The sequence below is a fragment of the Typha latifolia genome, chromosome 1, assembly GCF_019914945.1.
Source record: "Typha latifolia isolate L0001 chromosome 1, TyphaL0001v2, whole genome shotgun sequence".
Lineage (NCBI taxonomy): Eukaryota > Viridiplantae > Streptophyta > Magnoliopsida > Poales > Typhaceae > Typha > Typha latifolia.
Genome location: NC_133086.1, coordinates 6,725,584 through 6,753,496, shown reverse-complemented (window position 1 = coordinate 6,753,496; position 27,913 = coordinate 6,725,584). Strand labels below are relative to the sequence as shown.

The 27,913-nt window shown below is 39.2% G+C and overlaps 4 protein-coding genes and 1 pseudogene across 4 annotated transcripts; 2 read left to right on the top strand and 3 right to left on the bottom strand.

Annotated features, from left to right (window-relative positions):
• The first annotated feature begins 248 nt into the window (after nucleotides 1-248).
• Nucleotides 249-13,111, top strand: LOC140786172 (PH, RCC1 and FYVE domains-containing protein 1-like). Its single transcript, XM_073134414.1, is given in 10 exon segments — nucleotides 249-649; nucleotides 2,112-2,198; nucleotides 2,457-2,546; nucleotides 3,258-3,338; nucleotides 3,487-3,681; nucleotides 3,792-4,068; nucleotides 4,071-5,908; nucleotides 7,343-7,489; nucleotides 11,682-12,049; nucleotides 12,663-13,111. Coding segments are annotated over 10 exon segments (3,285 nt in total). The 5' UTR covers nucleotides 249-580; the 3' UTR covers nucleotides 12,796-13,111.
• Nucleotides 13,112-14,049: 938 nt separating this feature from the next.
• On the top strand, nucleotides 14,050-19,744 carry LOC140786191 (pyrroline-5-carboxylate reductase-like). Its single transcript, XM_073134447.1, has 7 exons — nucleotides 14,050-14,409; nucleotides 15,259-15,307; nucleotides 16,451-16,542; nucleotides 16,881-16,953; nucleotides 17,781-17,901; nucleotides 18,036-18,141; nucleotides 19,271-19,744. The coding sequence occupies exons 1-7, from the start codon at nucleotides 14,209-14,211 to the stop codon at nucleotides 19,451-19,453; spliced, it is 825 nt and encodes a 274-aa protein (XP_072990548.1). The 5' UTR covers nucleotides 14,050-14,208; the 3' UTR covers nucleotides 19,454-19,744.
• Nucleotides 19,745-20,440: 696 nt separating this feature from the next.
• Nucleotides 20,441-25,277, bottom strand: LOC140781472 (uncharacterized). The gene is made up of 3 exons (XM_073127452.1): nucleotides 23,937-25,277; nucleotides 21,669-21,933; nucleotides 20,441-20,819 (listed from the first exon to the last, which is right to left on the bottom strand). The coding sequence occupies exons 1-3, from the start codon at nucleotides 24,412-24,414 to the stop codon at nucleotides 20,588-20,590; spliced, it is 975 nt and encodes a 324-aa protein (XP_072983553.1). The 5' UTR covers nucleotides 24,415-25,277; the 3' UTR covers nucleotides 20,441-20,587.
• Nucleotides 24,390-25,696, bottom strand: LOC140781465 (peroxidase 5-like; annotated as a pseudogene).
• Nucleotides 25,697-26,594: 898 nt separating this feature from the next.
• LOC140781478 (probable calcium-binding protein CML36) lies at nucleotides 26,595-27,565 on the bottom strand. Its single transcript, XM_073127462.1, has one exon. It carries the CDS (start codon nucleotides 27,414-27,416, stop codon nucleotides 26,901-26,903), a length of 516 nt encoding a protein of 171 aa, XP_072983563.1. The 5' UTR covers nucleotides 27,417-27,565; the 3' UTR covers nucleotides 26,595-26,900.
• Nucleotides 27,566-27,913: the final 348 nt, after the last annotated feature.

Here is a 27,913-nt window from a genome sequence, read left to right as displayed (position 1 = left end):
TATTCGACAGCTAAACTGCCCTTCATGTTCAAAACTAAGATCTATCACATTTAGCCCAGGGACTAATCTGTAAAATAAAACTTTTGTAGTTTCCTTATGCATATATTACTCAATATTTCGAAGGGAACTCGATAGCCCACCGAGGGACTTATCTGTAAAATAAAATTGACTGTTTCCTTGTTAAATTAGGCCCAAATTCTTCCTCTTAATTCCATTTAAACCAGTGGAGTAGCAATCGCCGGCGGTAATACTAGCTGGAAAAAGAAATGAATCGAAACCAAAGTAAAAAAGGAGAGAGAGAAAGAGAAGGAAAGCTATACTCTCTCTCCCTCTGCTTGTATTTCTCTCTCTAGCCTTCTTTCGCTTCACCTCGATTCCCCCCCGACACAACTCGCTTAGCTCTGCTCTCTTGGCATTCTTAAACTGAATCCGTGGTCGAAAAGGAGGAATATTGTGGGGGGGAGTTGCGGCCAATCATGGTACCAGTTGGAGCATCTCTTGATGAATTGGAGGGCTGAAATGACTTAGTTTTGAGGGGATGGGAAGTGGGTTCGGTTTGGGTTAGAAGGGTCAGCCGTTGATGCTCGGGATGTCGGGGTCCGCGTCGGATCTTGGCAGGCCGGGGCCAGTCGAGAGGGATATCGAGCAGGTAATGTTTTGATCACTGTTTCGTCATATTTGGGGTTTAATTGGGTTTCTGGCTCGTAAAGGTAGGATCTTTTTGTGTTTTGGATCGAATTCATGTGATTTGGTTACTTTGAGAGCTTGATATTGGTCGATTAAGCAAGGATGGAGAAAGGTGAACGGTTTAAATTTCCAGCTCTTTAGAGCTGTTGATCGGAAAATATGTCATTTAGGGTTTGTAGTACTAGAGTTTGATTCTGTGGGAGTCGAATGAGTTTTTTTGCTTAGTTATTGTCTGATGATACAGTAGCAATTTGGACTTACCATCACCAAATAATGAAGTTTTGGATTTAATGATTTATTCAATTTCTAGGATTTTGTGGTCTGGCTCGCAATAGCCCCACTAGTTCAATGCGAAAGTGGCTATTTAGAACTTTACATATAGTTAAGGTAAACTATGGATAGCTGCCTTGGATCACAGGAGGACTGCTTATATCACATACCTTTTATTGAACTGCTTAACTTCTTTCTCCAAGGAGCTATTTTACCTAGTCAGAATTTTGGTACTTCTATTTAAACTGGTTATGCTTTGAAGTTAGTAACACTTGCCTTCTCTTTTGTTTACTGTCCATTGTGATGTATTCTACGTATCCCGTCTTTGAAGTTACATGTATTCCTTTGATTGTTGACTAGGGAATGTAGCATCCATTTGGGTTTTCCTTTTTTAATATTACAGGAGAACAATTGGCTAGGTTATTTTTTTTTTCCTTTGCTGTCTTTTGTCAGTAACAGAATAGAAAATAGAGATGGATTTGCATGCCACCTCTTGGATTTTGGTTCATAAAATGTTGACTAGTGGTATGTCTATTAGGACAACCCATTGCGCAGAAACAGGTTTGCTAAGGTGATTTACTAGAGTGATAGGCTAAGATAAGTAAACAGGTGATAGTTAGAGAAGCATGTATAGAACATAAAATTAGAGAAATAAGCTATTGTAATAGGTCAGAGACGAGATTGGTGGAATCGAAGTTCGTAGACTAGAGAATGGGTAATGGTAATTGGATGCCAAAAACTTGTTGGAGAGAGCTAGATTTTCAAATTTCATGGCAGGCTTAGGTGGAGGGACTCCTTAATTCTCAATCGTGGCCTACATGTCGTCAGCAAACCACCTAGTTTGGCCAGTTATTTTGTTAAAGTTGACTTGGTAAAAGTAAAACAATATAAGGCTGTAGGAAGAAAGCAAGGCCAAAAGGAAGAAAGAATAATTGTGAAGAATCAACTAATGAGGAAAAGGGGAAAAAATTGAAAAAATTTACTGTGTTGTTCTTATCAAAGTCTTTGATGTCAAATTCTTGTTCCTAATGATTTAATATTGCAAGTAAACCCATTAATCATCTGTATCCCATTGTTTATAATATCACATTGCGTAGTACAGGAAAATTTGTTATGAAGCGTTAACGTGATCCTTCTTTTTCCTATTCCGACAGGCTATCACTGCTCTTAAAAAAGGAGCATACCTACTGAAGTATGGCCGCAGAGGGAAGCCGAAATTTTGCCCATTTCGACTGTCCAATGTAAGCATGAATTTCTATTTATTTCATTCAGAATTATATGAATTGCATGTATCATTTTTTTTCTGTTTGCTTATCCATTTATGACATGCTTAAACTTATATCTTAGTCTTATAAGCATGCACTGAATCTAAGTGACACCAAAAAGGTGTGCTTGCTTCTACTCTATGTTATTGGTTTCTTATACAGCTTTTTTTGTGACAACATGTGCAACAAGATAGATATTACTTTCACAGGTTTGTTGATATTTTGCATTTTCAGGATGAATCTGTATTAATATGGTTCTCTGGCAAAGAGGAGAAACACCTTAAATTAAGCCATGTGTCAAGAATCATGCCTGGTCAACGAACTGTAAGTATTTGTATCATTCTGTTTAAGGTCTCCATGAGACCCTTGATATATAGTTTCAACTGTCATGGAAACAAAAGTTGTGTCGTTTGTTTAAATAATCGTCAATATTGTACTGATGGTTAAGTCTAGACAGCCATCCAAGCCTTTCATATAGAAATTCCTGAGAATCCTCACAGTACGATATACCAATATATTTTGTATTTTTACAATTCATAGTTTATCTGTCTTGTCCCATATAATTTGTACTAGTACAGTTGAAAATCCTATAGTCTGTGTAATGTAGAAAATTAATTGTTCAAGTTCTAGGCACTATGATAGGTTAACCTATATAAAAGGAAGCTACTCTCAAATTTTGGAGGACTATAAAAAGGTGCTTCTTGGAACTTTGAGAACCAAAGAAATGACAAAATATTAGCACAAATTGCTCGCAAGTAAATAATTCCGATCTCACTCATCCCATTTTCTTAAAACTTTAGTTTAGATTGCCCAATTCAAGTGCATACTTTCTCAAATTTGTCTTTAGATGCAAACTAGAACTTCAAGTTTAGATGGTTGGATGGATTGTTGTGAATAATATCCACTCAATTTATTCTTGAAATCATGATATCTTCTTTTCTTTTTCAGGAGGGTGTTTAATTGTTCATGCTTTGGTAATTTGCTTCCTAGAAACTACTAAGCACTGGTTAGAGTTACATTTTTTTTATTTTTCAGGCGATTTTTCAGAGGTATCCACGTCCTGAGAAGGAATGCCAGTCGTTTTCTCTAATCTACAATGATAGATCGTTGGATGTTGTAAGTTCTTCTGTGTCGTGCATATCTTGTATGCTCATCATGTTGCTTCTTTAGCTGATACTTGGAAGCACGATGCTGCTTTATTTTCCTATCTTCCTTTTAGCTGTCTAATTCTGAAAGATGAGTATCTTACTCTAATCTACACCAGATATGCAAGGATAAAGATGAAGCTGAAGTTTGGTTTGCTGGTCTAAAAACATTGATATCACGCAGCCATCACCGGAAGTGGAGAACAGAATCAAGAAGTGATGGAGTATCTTCTGGCACAAACAGTCCGAGAACATATACTCGCAGAAGTTCACCTTTAAGCTCTCCTTTTGGTAGCAATGATAGCATACAGAAGGTGTCACATCTTCATTTTAATTTCTTTTTTACTTCGTTGTTCCTATTATATTGCTTAAAGCAAAGGTTATGGGCCTTTCTTTAACTCAAGATGGTGGTGACAATTTTCAGATCCGAAGTCCATATGGCAGTCCACCGAAGAATGGTCTGAATAAAGCCTTTTCTGATGTTGTGCTTTATGCCGTCCCTCCCAAGGGTTTCTTTCCTTCAGATTCTGCTACCTGTTCTGTCCACTCCCTGTCATCTGGATATTCGGATAATTTAAAAGGGCATCCAAGAGGAAATACAATGGATGCCTTTAGGGTAAGTTTGTCAAGTGCTGTTAGCTCCTCCAGTCAAGGTTCTGGTCATGATGATGGTGATGCTTTAGGGGATGTTTTCATATGGGGGAAGGTACTGGGTATGGAATTTTGGGGGGTGGAAATAGTAGAGTAGGAAACAGTTCGGATGCCAACGTAGATTCCCTAGTGCCAAAAGCATTAGAATCTGCTGTAATACATGATGTTCATAATATCTCATGTGGTGGAAGGCATGCTGCACTAGTTACCAAGCAAGGGGAGATCTATTCCTGGGGGGAGGAGTTAGGAGGCAGGCTTGGACATGGAGTAGATTCTGATGTGTCACAGCCAAAACTCATTGATGCTCTTGCTAATCTGAACATTGAACTAGTGACTTGTGGGGAATATCATACTTGTGCTGTTACCCTGTCTGGAGATTTGTACACATGGGGTGACGGTACCTTTAATTTTGGGCTACTTGGTCATGGAAATGTAGTAAGCCACTGGGTGCCCAAAAGGGTTGATGGGCCATTGGAGGGTATACACGTATCATCTATTTCTTGTGGGCCTTGGCATACGGCTGTTGTATCTTCTGCCGGGCAATTGTTTACCTTTGGAGATGGAACTTTTGGTGTTCTAGGTCATGGAGATCGAAGAAGTGTCTCAATTCCTAGGGAAGTAGAATCCCTCAAAGGCCTACGTACGATGCAAGTAGCTTGTGGGATTTGGCATACTGCTGCAGTGGTAGAAGTTATGGCTGGAAATTCAAGTTCTAGCAATTGTTCTTCTGGTAAGCTTTTCACATGGGGTGATGGTGATAAAGGCCGTTTGGGACATGGAGACAAAGAAACAAGGCTCGTACCGACTTGTGTTGCAGCCTTGGTTGAGCCAAATTTTTGTCAAGTTGCTTGTGGGCACAGCCTAACTGTGGTGCTAACGACCTCAGGCCAAGTCTATACAATGGGAAGCACAGTTTATGGCCAACTTGGAAATCCTCAAGCTGATGGCAAAATCCCTGTTCGAGTTGATGGAAAGCTCCTTAAGAACTTTGTTGAAGAAATTTCATGTGGAGCTTATCATGTTGCAGTCCTGACTTCAAGAACTGAGGTGTATACATGGGGTAAAGGAGCCAATGGCCGATTGGGTCATGGAGACACAGATGACAGAAATTCCCCTACGCTGGTTGAAAGTTTAAAGGATAAGCAAGTCAGAAGTGTTATTTGTGGCAGTAATTTTACTGCAGCAATCTGTATTCATAAATGGGTGTCTGGAGTTGATCAGTCTATGTGCTCAGGCTGCCGCCTGCCATTTAACTTTAAGAGGAAGCGTCATAATTGTTACAATTGTGCACTTGTTTTTTGTCATTCTTGCAGCAGTAAAAAGTCTCTTAGGGCTTCGATGGCACCAAATCCTAGTAAACCTTATCGTGTCTGTGACAGCTGCTATAACAAGCTACGTAAGGCAGCAGAAACTGACTCTTCATCTTACTCTGTGACTAGCAGGAAAGGATATGCAGTCCAGGGGTTCAATGATATGGTTGAGAAGGAGGACAAGTTTGATCCTAGATCAAATGGGCAAATATCTAGATTATCTTCCATGGAGTCCTTTAAGCATTCAGAAGATAAGTCTTATAAAAAGAACAAAAGGTTTGAATTTAATAGCAGTCGCGTATCTCCTATACCCAATGGAAGTTCACATTGGGGTGCCCTGAACATTTCAAAATCTTTCAATCCTGTATTTGGAACTACAAAAAAGTTTTTCTCAGCTTCTGTTCCTGGATCCAGAATTGTTTCTAGGGCAACCTCTCCCACATCTAGAAGGGCAAGCCCTCCCCGTTCAACAACGCCAACACCAACTCTGGGAGGTCTAACTACATCTAAAGTTGTTATTGATGACCCGAAAAGGACAAATGATACCCTAACTCAAGAGATTCTCAGATTGAGAACTCAGGTATGTTGTTTTGATGTGTAGAATCTTTCATACTCTTTTTTCAGATCCAATATATTTACTGAAATATATCTCTTACAGTTCATATGACATCTGAATTGTTGAGAAAGAAGTAATATATTTCTAAGTTTATCTTCTTATCAGTTTTCAAGAAGGATTCTTACTACCAAATAGCAGACACGATGTAGGAGATTTCTGATGTTGGTGGAGGGTAGTGTAGGTGGTTTTGGGTTCTTGTCGTAGTAACCATGCTCACTCTGCTCCATACTTGATGCAAAGTTTTTTATGGGCTTGGTACTTCCTAAGCTCATATGCCAGCTGGGGATTAAAAAACACTGTACTAATTGCTAAGATTAGGCAACTTGGATTCTGCCTCATATAAGTGTCACTGCAGGATTGGGATGATTTGTTGTTCGTTAAAAATATGATATACATTATTAGTTTGTTACCTAATAGCTTAAATTTTTAGTCAACTTATTATCTAACATGGTATAACAGAAATTTTTTTATACCATGTAAAATCATTAATTACTCTAAAAGCTTAAGCTGATAGAGAACGATAATTTTATATATATTTGAGGTCTAGAGTTCAAACCTTGATTAACCCCATTTAATCCTTATTTTCTATTATGTTTTCTTGTGCGATGCGGAGGGCCCAACACTCTAATTCTTTTTTATCTATCCACGTATAGAAGATGCATGTGACAGAGCATGTTATAGGTATGATATAAATTATTGATCCACTACCTAATAACTTAATGCTTTGGAGTAGTTGGTGAGTTAACACTGCTGCTATTGGAATCCTTCTAGGAGTCACATTGAATATCCTATATTATGTCATACTTAAGCAACTATGCATCTATCTGATTTCAATCTCCTATTATGTTGACAGTTGGGTTCAGACCAGGTCCAATTAAATTGCCCAGAAGTGCAGCCCAGCCATGCCATATAGGATTTCCACAGTCCCCAATTCTACGCACGTTGTGCAAGCTTAAATTTTTGCTAACCTTCTTTTGCAAACAAGTGCACCGTTGTGAGATTTCTTAACCAATTGATGCAATCTCTGATGGGGGGTTCAAATCTTCTACTTCATTTCTGTCTAGCTTTTCTTGGAATACATGTTAGGAAAAAGTAAAATTGCTCAATATATGTTTTTTTTGCCTCTGGTGACGGATATGTATCTTAGCTCTTGGCATCCTAAGGTTCAAGATATCATTCTGCTGATTGTTGGCGTAGTACAGAAATGTTTATTGTGCTTTCTTTCATTTTTCACCTACTTAAAAGACCCTGCCAAGACAAACCTTACGTTTGGTATCCGAAATTCTAAACTGTAGGCTCTGAAGCACGCACAGTTCTTTTAACAAAGGAACAAACTCTTCCTTTCTCTTAAGAAGGTGACACTTTTTAGAAGCTTACACATGAATCCTTCTTTTCCAGGTGGAAAATCTAACCCGAAAATCTCAGCTTCAGGAAGTTGAGTTGGAAAGAACAGCTAAGCAGTTGAAGGAAGCTATTGCTATTGCAGGGGAGGAAACTGCAAAATGCAAAGCAGCAAAAGAAGTTATCAAGTCACTCACAGCACAAGTAAGATTGCTTATCTTGAACTTTGACATGTATCAATATCTAAATCACTACAAATTCCATAGGCAATCCTTGGCTTTCCTGGCATCAAAACTTTTGGGTCATCTTATATGTCATATGATATGAGTGTGCTTTTTTTTAAAAAATGGGATTAGGCATTTAGACCCTAATTAGACTGTCATATGATATGATCCCAATTTGTTTAACGCTCAAGGCATGCATCTCAATATTAACTACTCTGAATAATTAAGGAGACATACATGCTAAAAACATAGCTCATAGTATATCTTCATGCCAATGTGCGGCGACATTGCATGTGAAAAAGGAAATAACCTATCCTAGGAAACATGGATACTTTCGCCATATTCGCTAATATATGTGTAGATATAAATATCTACATATATAAGCTATATATTGTAAGCATATTGTATCCTTATTTTTGAAGATTTGTCGTATCGGTTTACCCACATCATATCATATTATATCATATCATATCATATTGAAATACCCAAACCTTCCAATACACGTGTAAACCGCGTGGGTAAATTCTCCCACGCGGTGCATCACATGACCTGTGAGTAATAGAATTTCACAAGGCACACAACAACACAAATTCATACCACAAATAAACTAAACTATAAGAGTCCGGATACAAGTTCCACAGGCTACAACAAGCCTTCTAGATACACATCCAAAATACAATGCTAAAGTCCAAAATATATCGTCAATCATAACACCCTCGTAGGGGCTCAATACAACTAATAGACATACTGAAAAGAAAGGCAGCTACTCCTCGCTACCCGCACCTGCGTCTTCTAGCTCTGAAATAATGCCACCAAGAGATGGTGAGCTCACAGCCTAGCGAGTAGAATCCATACAATCTCAAATAATGAAATCACATGTGCATATCCAATGTATGCCTATATTTGCTAGCAATAACAATATGCTTGTTGAAATGACACCATGAGTTACTAGATCAATGCAAGCAATAAAGATTTCATGTCACTATCTTGAAACATGCTAGTTACTAAACGTATCAAGATAAGTCCACACAGATATCATGCTTGATACAATCTTTTAGTCATACACATCTCAATCATAGTGTTTACATGTTATGCACAGCAATAAAAGAGTAGTTTAGTCATCTCATGCCTACCGAGGCATTAATCATACTTATCATAGCTCACCAAGCTATTCACCACACATGGTAAATACTCTTAAGAAAATCATCCATCACATAACCATCCATCATCTCATACATCGAGGGAGGATATATACACATCTAGCGGTAATGTCACCTACACGTGTATGGCGATACTACATGTGACCGGTTGTCTGTGGTCATCAGACTAAGGACCCCGGTCGTAAGCTCATATCTCATTCTCTAAATCATCACCGCCCTCAGCGGGAGAATCGGGAGCCCTCGGCTCATCAACAGACGGCCTAACCCTGCGTCGTCGGGTACCGTTAGAGATATATCCCCGCCTCACAATCATGTTTTTCTATCATCTTAATCTAGTCCTGACTATGCAGTATAATTATCTGAATGCCACACAGGCTCCCAGGCCGCTAATAGTATAGTCATATAAGATACACTCTACCCTTAACCCCGGGCTGAGTGAGTAACGACACTGCCTAGTCAGAACCCGACTACTAATGATAGGTGGAAGTGGTGCAGTGTCTATGAGTGTATAAAGCATGCCATAGTCATCATGATCGTTACATTCTATATTCACACAGATATTTATGCAAGGGTATATCATATAGGATACATGTAGAATATCGTTATACTAATGTCTATGCTACATTAACATTCTCATAATATCATAATGAGCAAATTATCAATAACTGCATATGTAAAGATATATCATCGTACACTAAATGTATGTATTAATACCGACATTTCCTACAGTGTCATGACAGGTATAATAACTGTAACTACATTATTCTAGACTTGTATAAACTCTACTCGCCTGGGGGGTCTCCACAGTACACTAAATCTCGTTAATTAGCCGGCTCCTCCGGAATCCCAAAATCTTTCTCATGCGATGTCAATCCTATTAATTCACGCAACTCATACGTAAGATTAGCGAACTAATAGAATTAATTATCTTATTAGAGAATTTATGTTTAGGCATATACATGAGTCAAGGGTCTCCTAGGGTGAGTCCTATGTTATCCTAAAATTCACATGATAATAAATTATCATTATGGGGGGTTAGGCTAATTAATCAAGTGGAAATAGATAAACGGAGTTATAGGGTCCAAATGGCCCCAAATGGGTGGGGGGGGGGGGGGTATTGGGTTAGGCCCAAGCCTACCCAATAGGGCAAGGGGGGCTAAGGTGGGCTGGGGGTCCAACCACAACAGCCCACCAAGGTTGGATTAGTGGGCTGCAGTCTGACTGTAGCCCACCTAAGCCTAAGTTGGTGAGCTGCGGCCTACAGCCCACCAACACCTATCTCCCCCCATCTCCTTTGAGGGAGGGAGACAGAGGGGATGAGAAGCGGAGGCCCAGTGCTGCCGGTGGCCCACGCCGCCGGCAGCCCGCCCTCGGGTCGGCGGCTCGCGACCCACGCCGGGGAGGGAAGGGAAGGAAAAGAGGAGGGCTCGACTTGGCCCGACGGGCGTAACCCACGCTGCGGAGGAGCCACCGCCCGTCCTCCCCGCCTACGGGGGAGCGGGAGAAGCTCGCCCCGTGGCCAGGGTGGCCGACAGGGCAGGCAGCGAGGCGTGCTCCATGTCCGACGGCCATGGAGGTCCCTCCTCCCAACCCAAAGGCTCGAAGCCCGACCAGAGAGCCCCTTCCACCGGAGCTCTCGGACCGGCGGCCAGACGTGGGGTCGTCGGCCACCGAGGATGATGGCGAGAGGAAGGGGAGCTAGCTACCAAAATTTAACGACGAGGTTGAGGCTTACCGCGATCCGCGCGCTCAGCTTCGTCAGCTCCGGCATCGGCAACCCACGAGAAGGAGAGGGAGAGAGGTAGTGCGGTGGAGGAGAAAATAGGGGGGGTTGGAATGGCTGCGGTGAGGGGAAGAAGGAGATAATGGAGGTGAGGAAGGTAGCGTGCACGGCAAGGGAAGAAGAAGAAGAAGAAAGGAGAAGAGAGGACGGGGGGAAGGGTGGCAGGGTTTGACACACGTGCTTAGCGCGTGCGTCAGTCATTTTTTTTTTTTTTTTTTTAATTGGGGTGTTACACATATCATATCATATCCATATTCCATATTTGTATCCATGCTTTGTAGCCTATTAGGGAGGCAAAAGGGACCGGTATTTCTTATAAATAATTACTGAAATGGATGTAACCTATATGTTGTGAAGGCAAAAACTGTATTGGCCTAGAAACCTTGATAAATAATCAGTATCAAGATGGAATTAACTGATTTTCAGTACTTCCATGGTGATTATTTCATAGAGCAGATGTTGATAAGTCCAACTGATAAAGAAGGGAGATATCACTTCTTGGAACCTTACTAATCACCTGAAATCCGTATGATCGAAACTCTTATCTACTTTTCCATTCCTTGTAGCTTTTATAACACCTTTTGATTGTCCTTCAAGGAACAATATTTAGGACCTAGATATATTCTAAATATTCAGTAAGATTATCAACTTTGAACTGCGATAACCACCTGGAAACTATATTCAGATATCCTTACCATGTTTTTTCATCTACTTAGCCTGTGAGACAACTTTTCTTTTTCTTCTTTCTTCAAGGACTTCTTTAGAAGTTAGAACCACAGCATAATTTATGTATCCTGTCAGACAATTATCTTTTATTGTTTTCCTTTGTCTTTAAACTTCATCCATATACTTTATGAGGCAGTAAGATAATGAGGGTTTGCCATTACACCTACGATAAGACTGAACAATTATCCGTTTGAGCATGTAATAATTCTTAACTATTAAACTTAAGACAACGTGGATTAGCAAAAGAAAATGTAGTCCATCTGCAGTTGTTAAGATTAAACTTGATAGTTGATACAAATTCATTACATCCGTAGACTTCTATGCAGACTCAAATGTAGAGAAATAATTGATAGCTTGTAGTAGCTTATGCATATTCTTAATTTGTACGAGGAGAATCAAGAATACGTTAGGCAATTCCACATGAGGAAATTGATGTACTTGTGTGAACCTCTTTATGTTAAGGCATGGTTCATCTTGCTTATGGCATTATCTTTTAATAATAGTTGAAGGGCATGGCAGAAAGGATACCAGTAGGAGCAGTCAAGAATGGTAATGTACCTTCTTTAACAACTGTCACTGGTAGTCCCATTTCAAGTGATCTAACAGCAACAGGTGCTGAGAGTGTGAGTGGCCCAGTATCCAGTGAACCAGACTCTAATGGTTCTAATGGGTTATTGGTTTCAAATGGACCAAGTTCCATTAGCAATCGAAGTAGAGCAGGTCATTCAGACACAGTGAGGAATGGAAATAGAGTAACAGATGCAGACACTAATCATGAGACTGAATGGGTGGAGCAAGATGAACCAGGCGTATATATTACCCTCACGTCTTTGCCTGGAAGTGCCAAAGAGCTCAAGCGAGTTCGCTTCAGGTATGCCTATCAATCCCCAGTCTATTTGAGTTGCATATATGGTGATCATTTTCTGCGAACAAAGAAAAAGATATTACTTTATTGCCATCATTTTTATGTTATATCATCATTTATTGTAGTAGTGCTTTATAATTCTAAATTTAGATGTTTGCTCTCATGCATTTCTTCAAAGTAAAATTTGAAAAATACAGCTCTCTTGTGGAAGAATCTAATGGCCACCATGTTCTTATAAGTTATAACTTATAATTTCTGCTGTAGCAGTTAATAACAGTCATTGATTGTTATAAACACTGAAGAAGAAAATAATGGTTTCACGGGCACCAGTTGGGGTTAAAGCTCTCATCCATCATCAATAGTTAAGTAGGCTACATGAGCACTAGAACAGGATATATCCTGTTCTAGTCAGTACTCTTTGTGTTGTATAAGCACTGGTTTGTAACTACAGAGATTGCTATATGATATAGAACCACAAGCAATGTGCTTTCATTATTTCCTCAACATCAAAAGCATGTTCACCTAGATTTCTACCTTACAGGGTTATACATCAAGAACATATTTGTTTGGATTATTTCCTAAGAATCAAAACATTTTTAACTCTATTTTCCAAATGCAGTCGGAAGCGATTCAGTGAGAGACAGGCAGAACAATGGTGGGCTGAGAACCGTGCAAGAGTATATGAGCAATATAATGTACGCATGGTTGACAAGTCCCCTGCTAGTATCGGCACTGACCAGGGTTCTTTCTGATATTAGATTTGAGTTAATAAGTAATTGGAGCCAATCCCCATTCATGAAAAAGCTCTCATTGATTGAGCAGTTGTAAATGAGGCTATAGTTTTATTTAGCCCCAGGAAAGTGTAGAGGGATATGCTATTAAGAGATGTGGGTTGGTGTTCTCATCAATTCTTTTTTATTATTTCTCCTGTTATTGTGTGAGAAAGGTAGAGTGAGTTTTAGCTTGAGCAATGTAAATTCTTAGTGGCAGAGGGCTAGCTTCCATTCTTGTAAATTCATAACTCATAAGTAATTGCAAAATTCTCCTCTCAGCCATTCTCTGACAAAATGTAAAGTGAACTAAGCTGTTTCACATTAATAGTTGGAAGGATGTGTTAATATGGATGCTTCATGAAACCTTTGCTTTGGAGGGAAGCTCTTAACTAAACAGCTGCCTTGCTTGCTGAATTTAATGGCGGCTTCTGAATTGATTATATTGTTTACATATGAAGGATAAGATTGATATAGAACACATCTTTTAATTGACAAATATGTTAAAAATCTCTTGCTACAATACTAACTTATCATCTTTTCTTTAAAAAACCTTATGCTGAGCATTATTATATTTTTGAGGTAAAATGTATAAAAAAATGCGAAGGTTAGATGTTTTAAATAATTTTCCTAAATTTTATAACATCTATATAGATGGGATGTGCCTAGGGGTAAAAACAGGTAGGATAATATTCGAAAAACAAATTCGAATTTTGATATGGATAAAAATTTAAAAGGAAAAAAGATTAGGATTTATAAATTTTATTCCGATACAGATTGAGACCTAAATTCGGATTCGAATATCTGTTTATCAACAAACATATAAATTAAATTCACTAATATTTAATAAATTTTTTAAATTTTCTAGCTCTCCTAATGGGATTTAGTTATAATTTATTCTACTTTTTTAAGCCGCCATAAACCGCATTCTATTATATATGAATTATTCAAATATTTATTAGTATATTGTATATCCTCTAACTTTCTAACTCGTACAATACTCAAATGTGGATATATTTTAATTCGTTCATTTTCCAAATCTATTTAACTTCTTATTTTATTTGTTTTAAGGTTTTGTTGGTATTCAATTTGTATCCAACTCTATTTAAGATTTAATTTGTATTCAAATACATTTAAGATCCGATTAATTTTTTTTTAAATCTGTTTAAGATTAAATTCATATATTATTATCCATTTTATCTGAATATAATTTTATATTTTATTATCCACATTCATATCCAACTAATCCGTTAAAAATAGAGTAACAATTAGATTTCCAATAAGAACGGGAATAAGTCCTTATTCCGCACTTGTATCCTTGATAGAGGAGACGGAGGCGTAGGTTATCTGTCAAACTTATTCACCCGCGGCAGGTATAGATCTCCCGCTGCCGCCATGGCGGCCGCTGCCACCCCATCGCCGGACGTGTTCAAGCTAGGGTTCGTCGGCGCGGGGAACATGGCCGAGAGCATCGCCAGAGGAGTGGCCAAGTCCGCCGTCCTCCCGCCGTCCAGCATCCGCACCGCCGCCTCCCGCGCTGATCGTCGCGCCGTCTTTGATTCTTTCGGCGTCCACGTGTTCGACACCAATGCCCAGGTAAAAGCTTTCTTTATCTCATTTCAAGAATCTCGATGAAGCATGCAGCTGTCGACAAAATTCGATCTTTTCGTGGCAACGTCAGTTTATCGTTTGAGATACTTTTAATGATCTGATTTGTGGACGTTGATGAACTGGTTGTGGAAATGTGGTCCAAGTTTGTATTTTTAATCATAGAAATATGTTAGACTTGTCAATGAAGATTGTCAGTAGATTTAGTTGTTATACTGCCAAACGTTTGAATATCTCAGATGTTCACAGTTTTAGAGATAGAATATACACAAGGAGTTTGTATTTGTGCTGGATAGTCTGACATTATGTCAAAGTCAAAAGCATGACTAATGAATTATATGAATATCATATAGCAATACGACATATGCAAAAGTTCAGTGTTGCCAAGACGAAATATCCAGATTGATGAGAGGCTACTAGCCTACTAATAAAGATATAATAAGAAGTTAAGTGTGTTCAATACAAGTTAGGGGTTAGCAACCGTAGAAGATTACCTATGTGAAAATCAATTGAGGTGATTCAGAAATGTTCCAAGGATACCATATTATGCATTATTAATCTATTATGGAGTGATTTTTTTTGAAGTAGTTGCTTTTCATTGTCAACAACGAAGATAGTCAGCTGGCCTCCAGTTGTATCTCTTAATTTCTCTTTGCTAGTTATGATTTGCTTAGCATCTTCCAGCTTTAGCATGTTAGAGGAGTTCTGTTTTTCAAGATCTAGGGTCTCATTAAAGGGTTTGTGGTTGTTGTTTTTAATTCCACTGTAGTAAATTGTTTTCCGGTTTTTTATGTTACGTTAACTCCTCTGAGCTTGTCATTTTTTCCTCATTAATAGGTGGTTGATGACAGTGACGTAGTTGTCATATCTGTTAAACCTCAAATAGGTAAGCTTTCTTGCATAACCTTCAACAAATAGTTTTCTTCAATTTTGTATTTCTGGATTTCAAATTACAAAAGTCTGCTTCTAGAAAAAAAAAAGTATCTGCACTGATATCACCAGTTTTTTATATCCCAACTTTGTACTAAAATTTGAGGCTACATTGGCCATCAGTTCTCAAAAGAAGCTTATTCTGATGTTGGCATTTTCCTGATGCATTAAAAAATCAGACAGATTCAACTGAATTGTTTATCATTTTGAGCTATTTTGTGTTGATTAAACGTCTGCTCAGATGAGACGGAAAAGTTTAGGAGATTGAAATTTCATCAAGAATCTGATTTTAAGGTCCTCTAGATGCCAGCATTTTGGTTGTTTGTGGAATATCATCTTTCCAGAAAGCTGAAGAGCCTGGGCAATTTTATTTTGAATCTTACGACTCAGAAAAATTAAATTTTACTGTTTAAAGATGTGAACCATTATTGCCCGTCAACTGGCCGTGTTATTGATTTTCAGAACCTATGTTTATGAAGGCTTTTGAGGCTTCATTGTAATCAATTATCACTAAATGATACGCTGATTCTGAACAGTGTTTAGTTTTCTTGCTTATAATAACATGAGCTTGAACAGGACCTGGCTTCTCAAGGCCCTCTCCTTCAAACCCCATAGTTATTAAGGTGCTAAATGAAAGGGTCTCTGAAATCTACAATATGTGTTTGGTTTCACGCTCTGGTGTTACAACTCTCACATAAATGGCTGATAAGCCGATAAGTGGACCACCCTCTGTTTTGAGAAACATCATATTCAGCTTGAGGCTATTTGCAGAAAAAAATTCTTAGATTCTAATAATTGTAGAATTGGACTCTTAAAACTGAATGCGTTTATTTTTTATGCTAAATACGTATCTTTTTTATAATAAAATGCACATAATTTATACAAAAGACGTGCATACAATCGTCTACTTTTACTATTTTAAAAACAAAAAGACCTTTTTGTGCAAATGCACCATTGAGCTCGCTTTAAGATTGCAAATTATTTCTTTTTAACGAATGGTTGTTTGCTGAAGGAATTTTGTAAGACTGCTTTTTTTACCTTCCTCTGGTGAAATATTCCACATAATTTCTCTTAGATGCATACTCACAAATAATTGCAGTTAAACCTGTTCTTCTGGAGTTAAAGCCCTTCTTTTCAGAAGAGAAAGTTCTTGTCTCGATTGCTGCAGGAATAAGAATGAAAGATTTGCAGGTTGTATGCAAATAGTATATTTTTCATCTGTACATTTTAGTTACATTTATGGGTTCCATTGTGGCTTTTAGCATATGCATAGAGAATCAAATTTCCCTTACTTGATCCGTAACATCTTATACATACAGCTGTACAAATTGTGCATTAGTTTTCGCTTCTTCTGAACTTCTCTAATCAAGCATCTTTGTCATAAAATATGCTTGCTATCCTTCACCGGTCTATATTTCTGTTTTTGTGAAAAAACATTCAGCCTAACTTTTTTATATTTATATGAGAAGCTATCAGCATGTCCTCTGTATATGGTAATTATGTGTTGTTTATTTATGTTCTCCATGCAGGAGTGGTCTGGTCAGCAGCGAGTCATTAGGGTAATGCCAAATACTCCTTCAGCTGTTGGTCAAGCAGCATCTGGTAAGAGATAACTACTCGATCCAATTTCTTTATCTAGTCATCATATAGTAACAAAACTAGCAATGCCGATTTTCCTTGATGAGTTGTCAGAGATACAGACTGTGTGAACCTGCAATAACTCTGCTGACTGTTTGAACCTGATTCTGTTACATATGACCGTAGATGTACAGTTTCAAGATCGGACATTTGGATTTGGAAGATTGAGATGAAATTAATGATCGTAGAAGCAGCTAGGTTGATATTGTGGTTTGATTAAAGTAGAATAGAAAAGAAAGCAATAGAAAAGACAAAAAAGTTGAAGACAACAAGCAATATTTGTAAGCACTGGTGGAACGGCATTCTCTTTGTGCACTAACTTGGCTTAGCCCAAACGTTCTTTTTTAGTGAGTTGGCTCATATTCTTGAAATTTGGAGGACATTTCCTCCGAGATCTTTCTAGCCAGAGAGATCATACCATGGAGATTTTTCTAGCACAAATTTTGGTATAGGCGTGAATCCCTACCTTCTCTTTTGATTTAATTATTAATTGGACTAATCAAGTTAATTTGAATCTTCCTATATTTAGGGATTATTTATATCAACTAAAGCCAACCATTAGATCAGAAATTAACTGAATTTGGTGTAGCTTAGATATGTGTTTCTACCTTTAGAGGCCTCAGCCATTATGAGGTGAAAATTAGGCTTTTTGCCGTCTTGGCTCCTGTGCTGCATGCTCTCTTTTGTGGAGAAGAGTGGCAGAAGACCTCACCTGGAATAGGTGAACTGAGACATTGTGCTTCACTAGAACATTCTGTTCTGCGACTTCTTACATTCTTGCTTCTCTTTAGTCATGTGTATGGGGGAAATGGCAACAAAGAAAGATGAAGAACGTGTAACCAGTTTGTTCGGTGCAATTGGAAGTGTGTGGGTAGCTGATGAAAAGTATTTTGATGCTGTAACAGGCTTGAGGTATTATTTGTTGCAGATTGCAGAACTGCCACTTGTTGACACAATAAATAGCTTGTTTTCTTGTAGAGATTAGGTGACTACATGATTGATAATTTACTATTTCAAGTGTAACTTATCATGTTGTATTTATTCAGTGGTAGTGGCCCAGCTTTCATTTATCTAGCTATAGAAGCCTTGGCTGATGGTGGGGTCGCTGCTGGCCTTCCTCGAGATCTTGCTATTGGTCTAGCATCTCAGACGGTATGTACTAGTGCATCCATTTATTTATTGCACAGTTCAGCTATAATATTTTGAAAGATAAATGATAATCTATGTAGCTTTTAAGTTTCAAGGACATATTTGCAATAGTCTCTTCATTCATTCAATATCTGTTGTTATTCAGGACTTCTTCCTTGCACAAATGATTCACCAGATCATTTACGCAATATTTCAAATAGTTGAATTGTCTGCTTTTTCAAAAATTGTACAGCTCGTTCATAGTTTTGAGGTATATAAGAGAAGTAGAAAACTGATTATTTTGAAAATCAGTGATTTGTTTTCTACAAGTCATTATTTCTTTCTTCATTTCTATTATATTTGATGCTTATTTGCTTCAATTTACTTCATAATTGTCTGTATCTAGTATAGGAGAACCGAGTACCAACTTATGCTAATGCTAGAATATCAAATTGCAAGACTGTAAAAATTTATATCTTTATCATAAATAATGATACTATATTTTTTAGTGTCTTAGCAACCTAATTCAATGTCCACAGAACAAGCCTTAAATTTGAAAAGCATGCAATATATTGTTGCATGATCTATACATTTGGAGAAGAATTTAGATATCAAACTTCAGCAGATTTGAATATATCTACATTAGAAATTGTATGAAACATACATACACAACATGGGTATTGAATCACTTTCAACAGTCCGGATCTTCAGTAGATGTTGCATCCTCTATCATTCTCTCTTAAATTTCTGACAGTTTTCTTTGTATCATCTATATTTAGCTGGTTTAATTTCTTTCCATTATTTGCTTAACTCTGGATTTATTCTTTTTTTATCCATAAAAAATCTTTCATCCAATCATTTCACTTCCAATTGTCAAACATATGATTAATAGGTCCAATTTTAGCTTCATGACTATTTACAAGTGCCTCCTCAAACCCATTTGAGAAAAGGACTCTTAGGTTGTTCCTCTGGCAAGTACCTTATTCTTTATCGATCTATAATTCCAGCGGGGTCTGCTTTTTGCATGGCTTGTGTAACTGTAACATGTTGAGCCATACTAATAGGTTCCATATAGCTTTTTATTGTGTGAAAAGTTGACAAAGGACTCTTATCCTGGTAAGTAGGCCCTAATGTATAATTCTCTTCTGTACAGGTGCTTGGAGCTGCAGCCATGGTAAAACATGCTGGTAAACATCCAGGGCAGCTGAAAGATGAGGTCTCATCCCCAGCAGGGACAACTATTGCTGGGATTCAAGAATTGGAGAAGGGTGCATTTCGGGGTACCCTGATGAGTGCTGTTCTTGCTGCCACAAAGCGTTCCCAAGAACTTTCCTAGACATAGTTACTAACATTTGACTCATCTTCTGCAAATGATTAAGCACATGTGATTGATGTGCCGATAATTGAAGGTGCTTGCAAGGGACTTTACCTGCCCTAGATCTTTTCAGGATTATCTAACGATGCTGCCTGTCGCATCTAACAATTATTAAGTTTCAAGGATTGAAAAATTATATGCTTCAAATATTACATGCTGATCTATTGTTTGTAATAGACGTATATAGAGAGAATCATTTCAGTATTGAACAATAGAAAGCTTCAGTCTGCTTGAATAGTTTATTTTTGGGAAGACTAAGTGCTATGCTTACTTATTAATTAGTTTACTTTTGGGAAGACTAAGTGCTATGTTTACTTATTAATTAGTTTACTTTTGGGAAGACTAAGTGCTATGTTTACTTATAAATGAGCCTTCTAATATACATTGCATCTCAAAGAACACATCATGGAGTTGTGCAGTATCTCCATGAAATTTTGCCACCGCCTTTGAAGACAGAGCAGGTAAGCGAGTGTCACAATTCAGGTAATAGTAACAGGAGAGCGAAGGAAAGGAAATGATGACTCTTCTATTTTCCAGAATTTGAGTTGTGCTACTTCCTTTTATTCTGTGAATGGACTAAAATTCTGCACAAGTTCTACTTCTCTTTGTTGAGCTTGAACAAGTTTTCAGGCAATTAATTCTATTGAACTTAACATTTCCCTCCATTCTGTCTAAATTTCTGTTAATATGTTGTACTTCTTTGGTTTCTCGAACAAGTCGTGATAAATATAGTTAAGTTCGTCTTACTCTTTTAGCTAAAGATGCAAAAAGAGGAGTCCAGTCTCGCCAGCATTTTACCCAATCATGATGTAAGATATAAAAAATAATGATTCGTAAGTAGCAATACTACAGATCATATGAACATTGAACACAATATTTCATAAAGTTGAGATAGCCCTGAAAAGTTAAAAAGCTTTACTTAATGGATAGAAAAGTATTGAATGCACATTATTTAAAAATGTCATTGCATGTTCAATAAAAAGGCTGTCATACAATACAAGGGCCAACAAAGGCCAATACAGAAACCACTCCCCAAGCTACAGTTGTTTATATATACATCAGGTTGATATGGAGATTTTCACCGAGTAGAATTCATCACATGTATGGACGAGAAGACCATTTATCTTCATACCTTTCAAATGAGTAACCCAAGGATGGCACCTCAGTAAGATGGAGAGGATCAGGCTCGATTCCGTAGTCCGTCAACGGCCTATGCTCAAGAACCTCATCATGTTGATGAACAAACTCTGGAATCTCGACCTGTCCTTTCTTTATGTCTTCCCATAGATATTGCAACCGACTGATGTACTTGATTTTCCAATACAATCTACAAAGAGTTAAATGGTACGTGATGAAATGTGATTTGTTTATGTAACTGACAGAATTGGGTATAACCAAGACAATTACATAAGACGCATATTAGAGACAAAGGTAGGTGAGGGTAAGTGATTGCCCTAAATTTTAGGACACCTGTACTTCCAAATGCCTCCAGTAGTTTTGTAAATGTCATGACAGATATTGAGGGAAGAAGAGCTGACTGCAATGAAAAGGGTTGCCACTGTCCATCCCGCTTATGCGGTTTGAGGCTTCGAGTAAAACCGATCTCCCCAGTAAAAGGTACCAAGGCTGCATATTTCTTGCACACTCCAACCCATGCATGGGTGAAGACTTTGGGATGCCCTTCCCTATTGTCACTTAAATGAATTAAAGGCTCCCCAGTCATAAAAGAGACTAGCAAATGGCGTTATGGTTGTATAATGTATGCAATTTGCCCTGGCCAAACCATCGTAGCAGGAGCCTCATGTCTCATTTTCCTCCATGAGTTATATAGTGAAATTAATAGAAACAACAGTTGAAGTCCTTTAGATGGTTTACTTGCCAAGGTTTCTTGCTTACAGAAACGATAGTTTTTAAAGGTCTTAGCTATAGGATTACCTGATCAGAAAATATAATTTTCTGTTTTAGTTTCATAGTAATTTGTGAAACTTCAAATCATATCAAATGCATTGGTAATGACGCACACCAGCCAAATGGTCTCAATATAGATATGTACTTGCTATAACTCTGTCACCATTTTTCTCATAATTTCCATGTTCATGTTTCAGAGTTCAGCTGAAAAGGCGTAAGCATGCCATAAGAAATAACAAACTTGAGAGCCAGAATAGAAACTACTTACCCTCCGCTTAAGAACAAGCGTCCAAGTGTAGCAACAGCTAGCCTAGACCGGAGCCCCGGATGCAAGAAGTACAGGACTTCAAGCCTATCTTTGTACTCAGAAGGAAGTTCCTCGTATATCCACCTCAAGACGGACATTCCTGGGTTGTTATCCTCTGATTTCACGGTGCTGTGCATGTACACAATGCAGAATGGACCTTCTGCTAACTCAGTGCGTATCTTGTGAAACACATACCTCTTCAGTCGTTCCCCGCTAATTATTGGAGCTGGAAATCAGGGAGAAAGGCGATTTCTTTAGATAAGGAAGAACATGTAACAAAAAAATAAATACAAAGAGAATTACTCACTACTTTTCATCTGTTAATCACACCCAAGAGGACAACAATTTAGATAGTTAAAATTACTTCATAAAAGAACAATTAAAAAAACTTAAATCATTTAGTGAAATTCTGGAAACGTAAAGACATGTGGACCAATTTTGGAACTTTTAAGCAAAAACTTTTAAGCCGAGCTGAGCCAAACCCACATCAGCTCGATTAGGGCTCATTACTGTAGTTTCAATATATATGTGTGTGTATGTGTGTATATATGTAATGACTTGAGTTATTATGATCCATTGGATCTAGATCCAAAAAATACAAAGATAGCTATATCTCTCTCTAAAAAACCTAAACCCACCTTGCCCTAATATCCTCTTCTAAACTCGATACGTCTGCCCAAATCACATCTTCCAAAATCCCCAAATCACTGGCCACTCCTCTCATCCTCCGGTTTGGCTATTAGTTCGTGTGGCCAGCCCTGTGCCAAAAAGCCGTGGTATCGCTGTCCACATTTCTTCCCTCATCTTCTCTATTGGAAGAGATCCAAACGTTTATATCCGACAGAAAGAAAGACAATGACTTTGGATATGACAGCAACATGATGGCGGGAGTGGAAAAACTGATCTACATGGTCTCAAATGATACAGAGGTGGATGGCGGAGCACTCTGTCAAAGTGGCATTGGGGTAGTTTGAGTATTGCCTCATCAACTGAGTTTGTCGTGAACACCCACCTCTTCTCCAATAGAGGAGTAGAAGTGTTGGTCCACCCCGGTCAAGTGCTTGTGCGTGCTCTTACCTACTGCAGGACCTCTGTCCCCAAACAAAGAAAGAACAGGAACAAGAGGTTGGCCTCTCATGGCAAATGTAACCTTTTTTTCACTTAATGGCAAGTTTAACATGTTGCTCCTTTCTTTCACATAAACAACATAATGCTTTCTTGTCCTTTTGGTCTTCTTTTTCTGTGTATATTGATCTCCTGGCCATTCCAAAAGACATGTGCAACAAAGAAAGTAGGAAGATCTCAATCTTTGTTTCCATCCTATAATGGTTTTTTGGTTCGTTCATCAATTTCTTTAGTAACCTTTAGCCAAAATTCAATTCACTATTAATAATTTGACATAGTTGTGCGACTTGTGTCTTGTGAGAGAGTTCGTTTGTTGGAAAAAAAAAATCCTATAATGCCATGAAACAGTTTGTCGAGCTACCAAGCCTAAGGCGAGCCGATATCGAGCCGGCCTTATCCAGCTTGATTCGAGCTCGGGCTGAGAAAAAAGCCCTATCAGGCTGAGCCGAGCTAGGCCCAGCTCGTTCAAGCTTGGCTCATTTACACCCCTAGCACACACACACCATACTATCTAGAATATTTTTTTAATAAAAGCACTTTGATAATCATCAATAAGATCTCCAATCACATTACATAGTCTATTGGTCAGTAATTTAGTGACTATCTTATAGCTACAATTTAATAGACTGATAGGTCTATATTCCTCAAATTCTTTTAGCTCCACTTTTCTTAGGGATCAGCACCAACATTGCATAATTCAGTCAGTGTAGTGCACCCTTTCCTACATATAATTCCCGGGACACTTTCATCAATTCATTTTTCACCAAATCCTAATATTGATGGTAAAACTTCATACTAAATCCATCTGGGCCTTGAGCCTTATGCTCTGCCATTTCTGAAACAGCTCCATAAACCCGACGAACATACCTAATTAAGAACGTTTATTAATGCAGTCTCTATGCATGAAACGATTAAATTAGCTTAAACATAAGACTGGGATACAGAAACGCTAAGGAGATCGAACAAAGATCAAAACTTTCTATTCAAAATCCTCATATTATGTCCAAACCAAGAAAAATATCCTAATGTTAGGTCAATTAACCACGAATCACGAAATCCTAACCCTAGCGTGACTACAAAGAGAAAGAGAGATGGTAGTGGGACCTGGAAAATACTTCCCAACGATCCGAAGTATGCGATTCCCGGACTTATCGGAGCCCTCCACCCTGAAGGCATGCAAAGCTTCGAGATCAGAGAAGTCCTCGTCGCCGGCGAGGAGGGAGGGGCAGTCGTGCCAGACCTCGCCGCCGCCGCCCTCGTCCCCCTCCGACGCACGGCGGCGTTCCTCCGACGAGAGAAGGGACCGGGCGTCGACCCCGAGGTCGGAGGCCAACACCAACACTGAGAAGTCCTCGCCTGAGTCACGCGCCATCTCGATCCTTTTGTCTTCTCCTCCTCCCTCCGCCGCAGCAGCGCTCTTTACCTTCTTTGGTATCGGATGCGGATTTCCTTGCTCGCACCCGACCCAAGCATAACTAGGCCCATATGGGCCCAAGAAGTCTATATATATATATATAGAAAAAAGATTACACCGATTCCTTTCTAAGTTCCAACACATTAACAAACAAATTTTGCCCTCCATTAATTTAGAAGGAAAATAATTAAAAGAATCTCAAAAAAATTTAATACACATGCATGCAGTAGCTAAACCAACTTCATGAGTATCCGCGCCTAACAATTCACAACCCGGCAGCTCTCCCTCATCTCCCCTCGCCCTCCGGTGAGCACATCAATGAAGCCCATCTTCACCATTGCCGCCGCAAACTTGGCGGCCCACGCCGACCTCTCCTTCTCGTTAAACCGCACCATGTCCACCGTCGATGAGCTAGCTTGCAGCGTTTGATCGGAAGTCAGCAGTCCCCTGTTCTTCAACAAGTTCCTATAGTAGTAGTTGTCGAGACTACCCGGCGTCGCAGCGTCGAGGGCCACCGTCGGATCAGCACCACCACTTCCCGTTGTGGATTTCGGGCACTCGGTCTTCAAATACTTGGCAAAGGTAATGTCCGACGAAGGGTCTTGCACTTGAGCGGAACTAGAGTTGTAGAACCGACTCTGGAAGGAAAAGCAGTGCGAGCGGCCGATCGAGTGGGCTCCGGAGAGCGTCACCATCTCTTCTACGCTCAGCCCCTTCTCTGCGAAATTCACGACGAGTTGCTCGGCGTTGAAGGTAGGGAAGGGTAGGTTGGCGAGGACCTCCAACTCGCGAGAGATCCTCCCGTCGCGCCTACCGGTCGGCACGGCGTAGTCGATCCCACCAGCGAGGTAGGCTCCGTCGCGGGCGGCGTAGGCAATGATGTCGGCGCAGGAGACCGTCTTCGGGCAGGCGGCTTCCACCGCAGCCTTGGCGGCGTCGATCATCTCGAAGCCTCGTAAGCTCGGGTTGTTTGCTATCGACTTCTTCTCAGCGGGGTTTCCGGGCATTGAATCCACGAGTACGGAAGCATCACAGCCCTGGACCGAGTTAATTAAGAAATAATTAATACTTCGTATATAAAATAATTACTTCCTACCAGGCATGCATGTTAATTAAGTTACGTACCCTAACGAAGCAATCATGGAAGTGCATCCGGATGATCCCGGCCGGCGGCGAGTCCGGCATACTGCGCCACGGCTTGGCTTCCGGCGCGCTGCACGATGGCCTCGGCGGACGGACAGGTGTGCCGATAGAAGCCGACTTCCAACCTTTTGCTGAGCTCGTGGCTGAGGCCGGCCATGGCGCCTAGGATGACTATGGAGACCATCAAACAAGCAGCGTAGGTAGCTAGCTACAGAAGGAAGGAAAGAGATCGATCTACAGAGATTGGTTTAGAGGAGGAAGAAGGAGTACTTCTGAGCCAGCTGATGGCCTGAGAATGGTAGAGATTATGATCGAGTATATGTATACGTACGTAGCTGAGATAAGAGAAAGAATGGATTATCCAAAGTTTACCAAGTAAAATGGCAGGAAGACCGACAACTACAGGACGTACAGTTGGACAATTTAATGGACCTCTTCCTGAGCTGAAATGGTCTATATATATTACATACTAGCCTAGCCTATCACATAGATGGATAGATCATAGATATATGGCGTTGATAAAAAATCATGAATCAATAAGTCGATTTCGTTATTTTATTTCTTTCGTATCAAACAGGGATGATGTACGTGTTTATATCTTAGCTGTCCATTTGAATATGGTTAGTAGTTGGAGACTCGGTATCACACTATAATAAAACAAACCTTGTTATTCTGGATGTCTCTATTCTATAATTTTATATTATGAGATATATCCAACTATTATAATCAAACATCCTTTTATTTTATTTCATCACTTTTTTTTTTAAACAACCAAATATCATATGAAAAATAATCTATTTTTAATTTAATTTAATTCTATTTTTTTATAGAGAAAAATTATATTTTACTCCTGTCGTTATGTCTAAATTTACTTTCCCCACTATAATTTTATTTATATTATTTCATCTTTTATCAAATTTTAAAATACTTATTAGATAGAAAACCATTGTACATTTAAAATAATACCGATTAAATATTAAATAATAAAAATATAATAAATATACTAAACATATGTATATTATTATTGTATCAATATTATAATAGATTTAACCCTAACCAAATAAGGTAAAATGTAATTTCTTTTTGAAACGAGCAGATAGGTCAGTAAATTACCCAAAATGTGGCGTAAGATGACAAGCCAAGTGTAAAACGACTACTTGCTAAGATCACCACAAACGGCAGGTACCCAAAAAGTAGCTGAGAAATTTCTCGGGTAACGTGTGAAATGGATTTTATCAAAGAGAAATCATAATCCAATTAGTATACGCACGCAACCCTCCCTAATTCTCCCTCTCGTGTTCAAATTTCAACAATGATGGCTATTAAGAGAAAGGAGGAGATAGAAAATGGACTAGTGTTCTCCCCCATTAAGATAAAAGAATTATTTATACAATTAATTAAGCCCCTTAATTAATTGGGATCCTTCCCTCCCTCCCTCCCTCCCTCCCAGTTGATATTAAATAGCTAAATTTAAATTTCCCAATCCATCACTACCCGTCTATCACTATTCCTCATATCTGGCCGTCCATCATGCGCGCGAAGTCATCGAAGCAAACGAAGCCATCACCGTCCGTATCGACCCCATCGATCATACGGCGGCAGTCGTCGAGGGTACACTCGTCTTCCCCGAGCGCCGCGAAGACTCCGAGGAGCTCCTCCGCCGAGATCCTCCCGTCGCCGTCCGCGTCGAAGACGGCGAACGCCTCCCGGAGCTCCTCCTCCTCCACCCCGGCGCAGACGCAGCTGGCGTAATCATTAATGATTGCCGCCACGTCGTCCTCCGACGGGGGTTCCGGCGAGAGGCGCCGTAGGGCCGATTCGATATCCTGTCGCGAGATCTTGAGATCGGAGGAGGAAGACCAGGAGAAATCGCCGGAGGGGAGGACGGATTTGGGGGTGAAGTCGTCGGAGGAGGCGGCGGATCCGGAGGACGGGGTGTCGGCTCGGGAGATCGAGTGGGTCTTCTTCTTCTTCTTAGAAGAGTTCTTGGAGGAGCCGAAGAGGGATGGGACGACGGAAAGCTTCATGACGGCGCCCGGCGCCTGAGAGGGAAAAAGAGGGACGGATCGAGAGGGGTTGAGGCGAGGGGAAGGAGAAGGGTAGAGATGGGGGAGAGTTAAAAGGAGGGAGGGAGTGGGAAGTGAGCTTCCTGGAAGCTTCGTATTTGCTATCACTCAACGATGACAAAAAAGATATAGTTGGGCTAATTTTATGTGGTGTGAGTGGAAATTTTGAGAAGTAAATTATTGTTTAGGTAATTTGTACATGACTCACGTGGGATTGTGGGAGGCCAAGAAAGTGTGACATATTATATAATACATGTGAATATGTGATGTGAGGATTTGAGAGTGAAAATTTGTTTACCATTTTCATCCTTCCAACTTTATATACATCTCTTCTTTATATTTTAATATTTCTTTCTAAAATATGATAATTATTTTTAATAAATTTATTTATTAATTTATATTTAGTTACTATACGAATAATTAAAATCTTGTTTATAAGTATATATATATATATATAT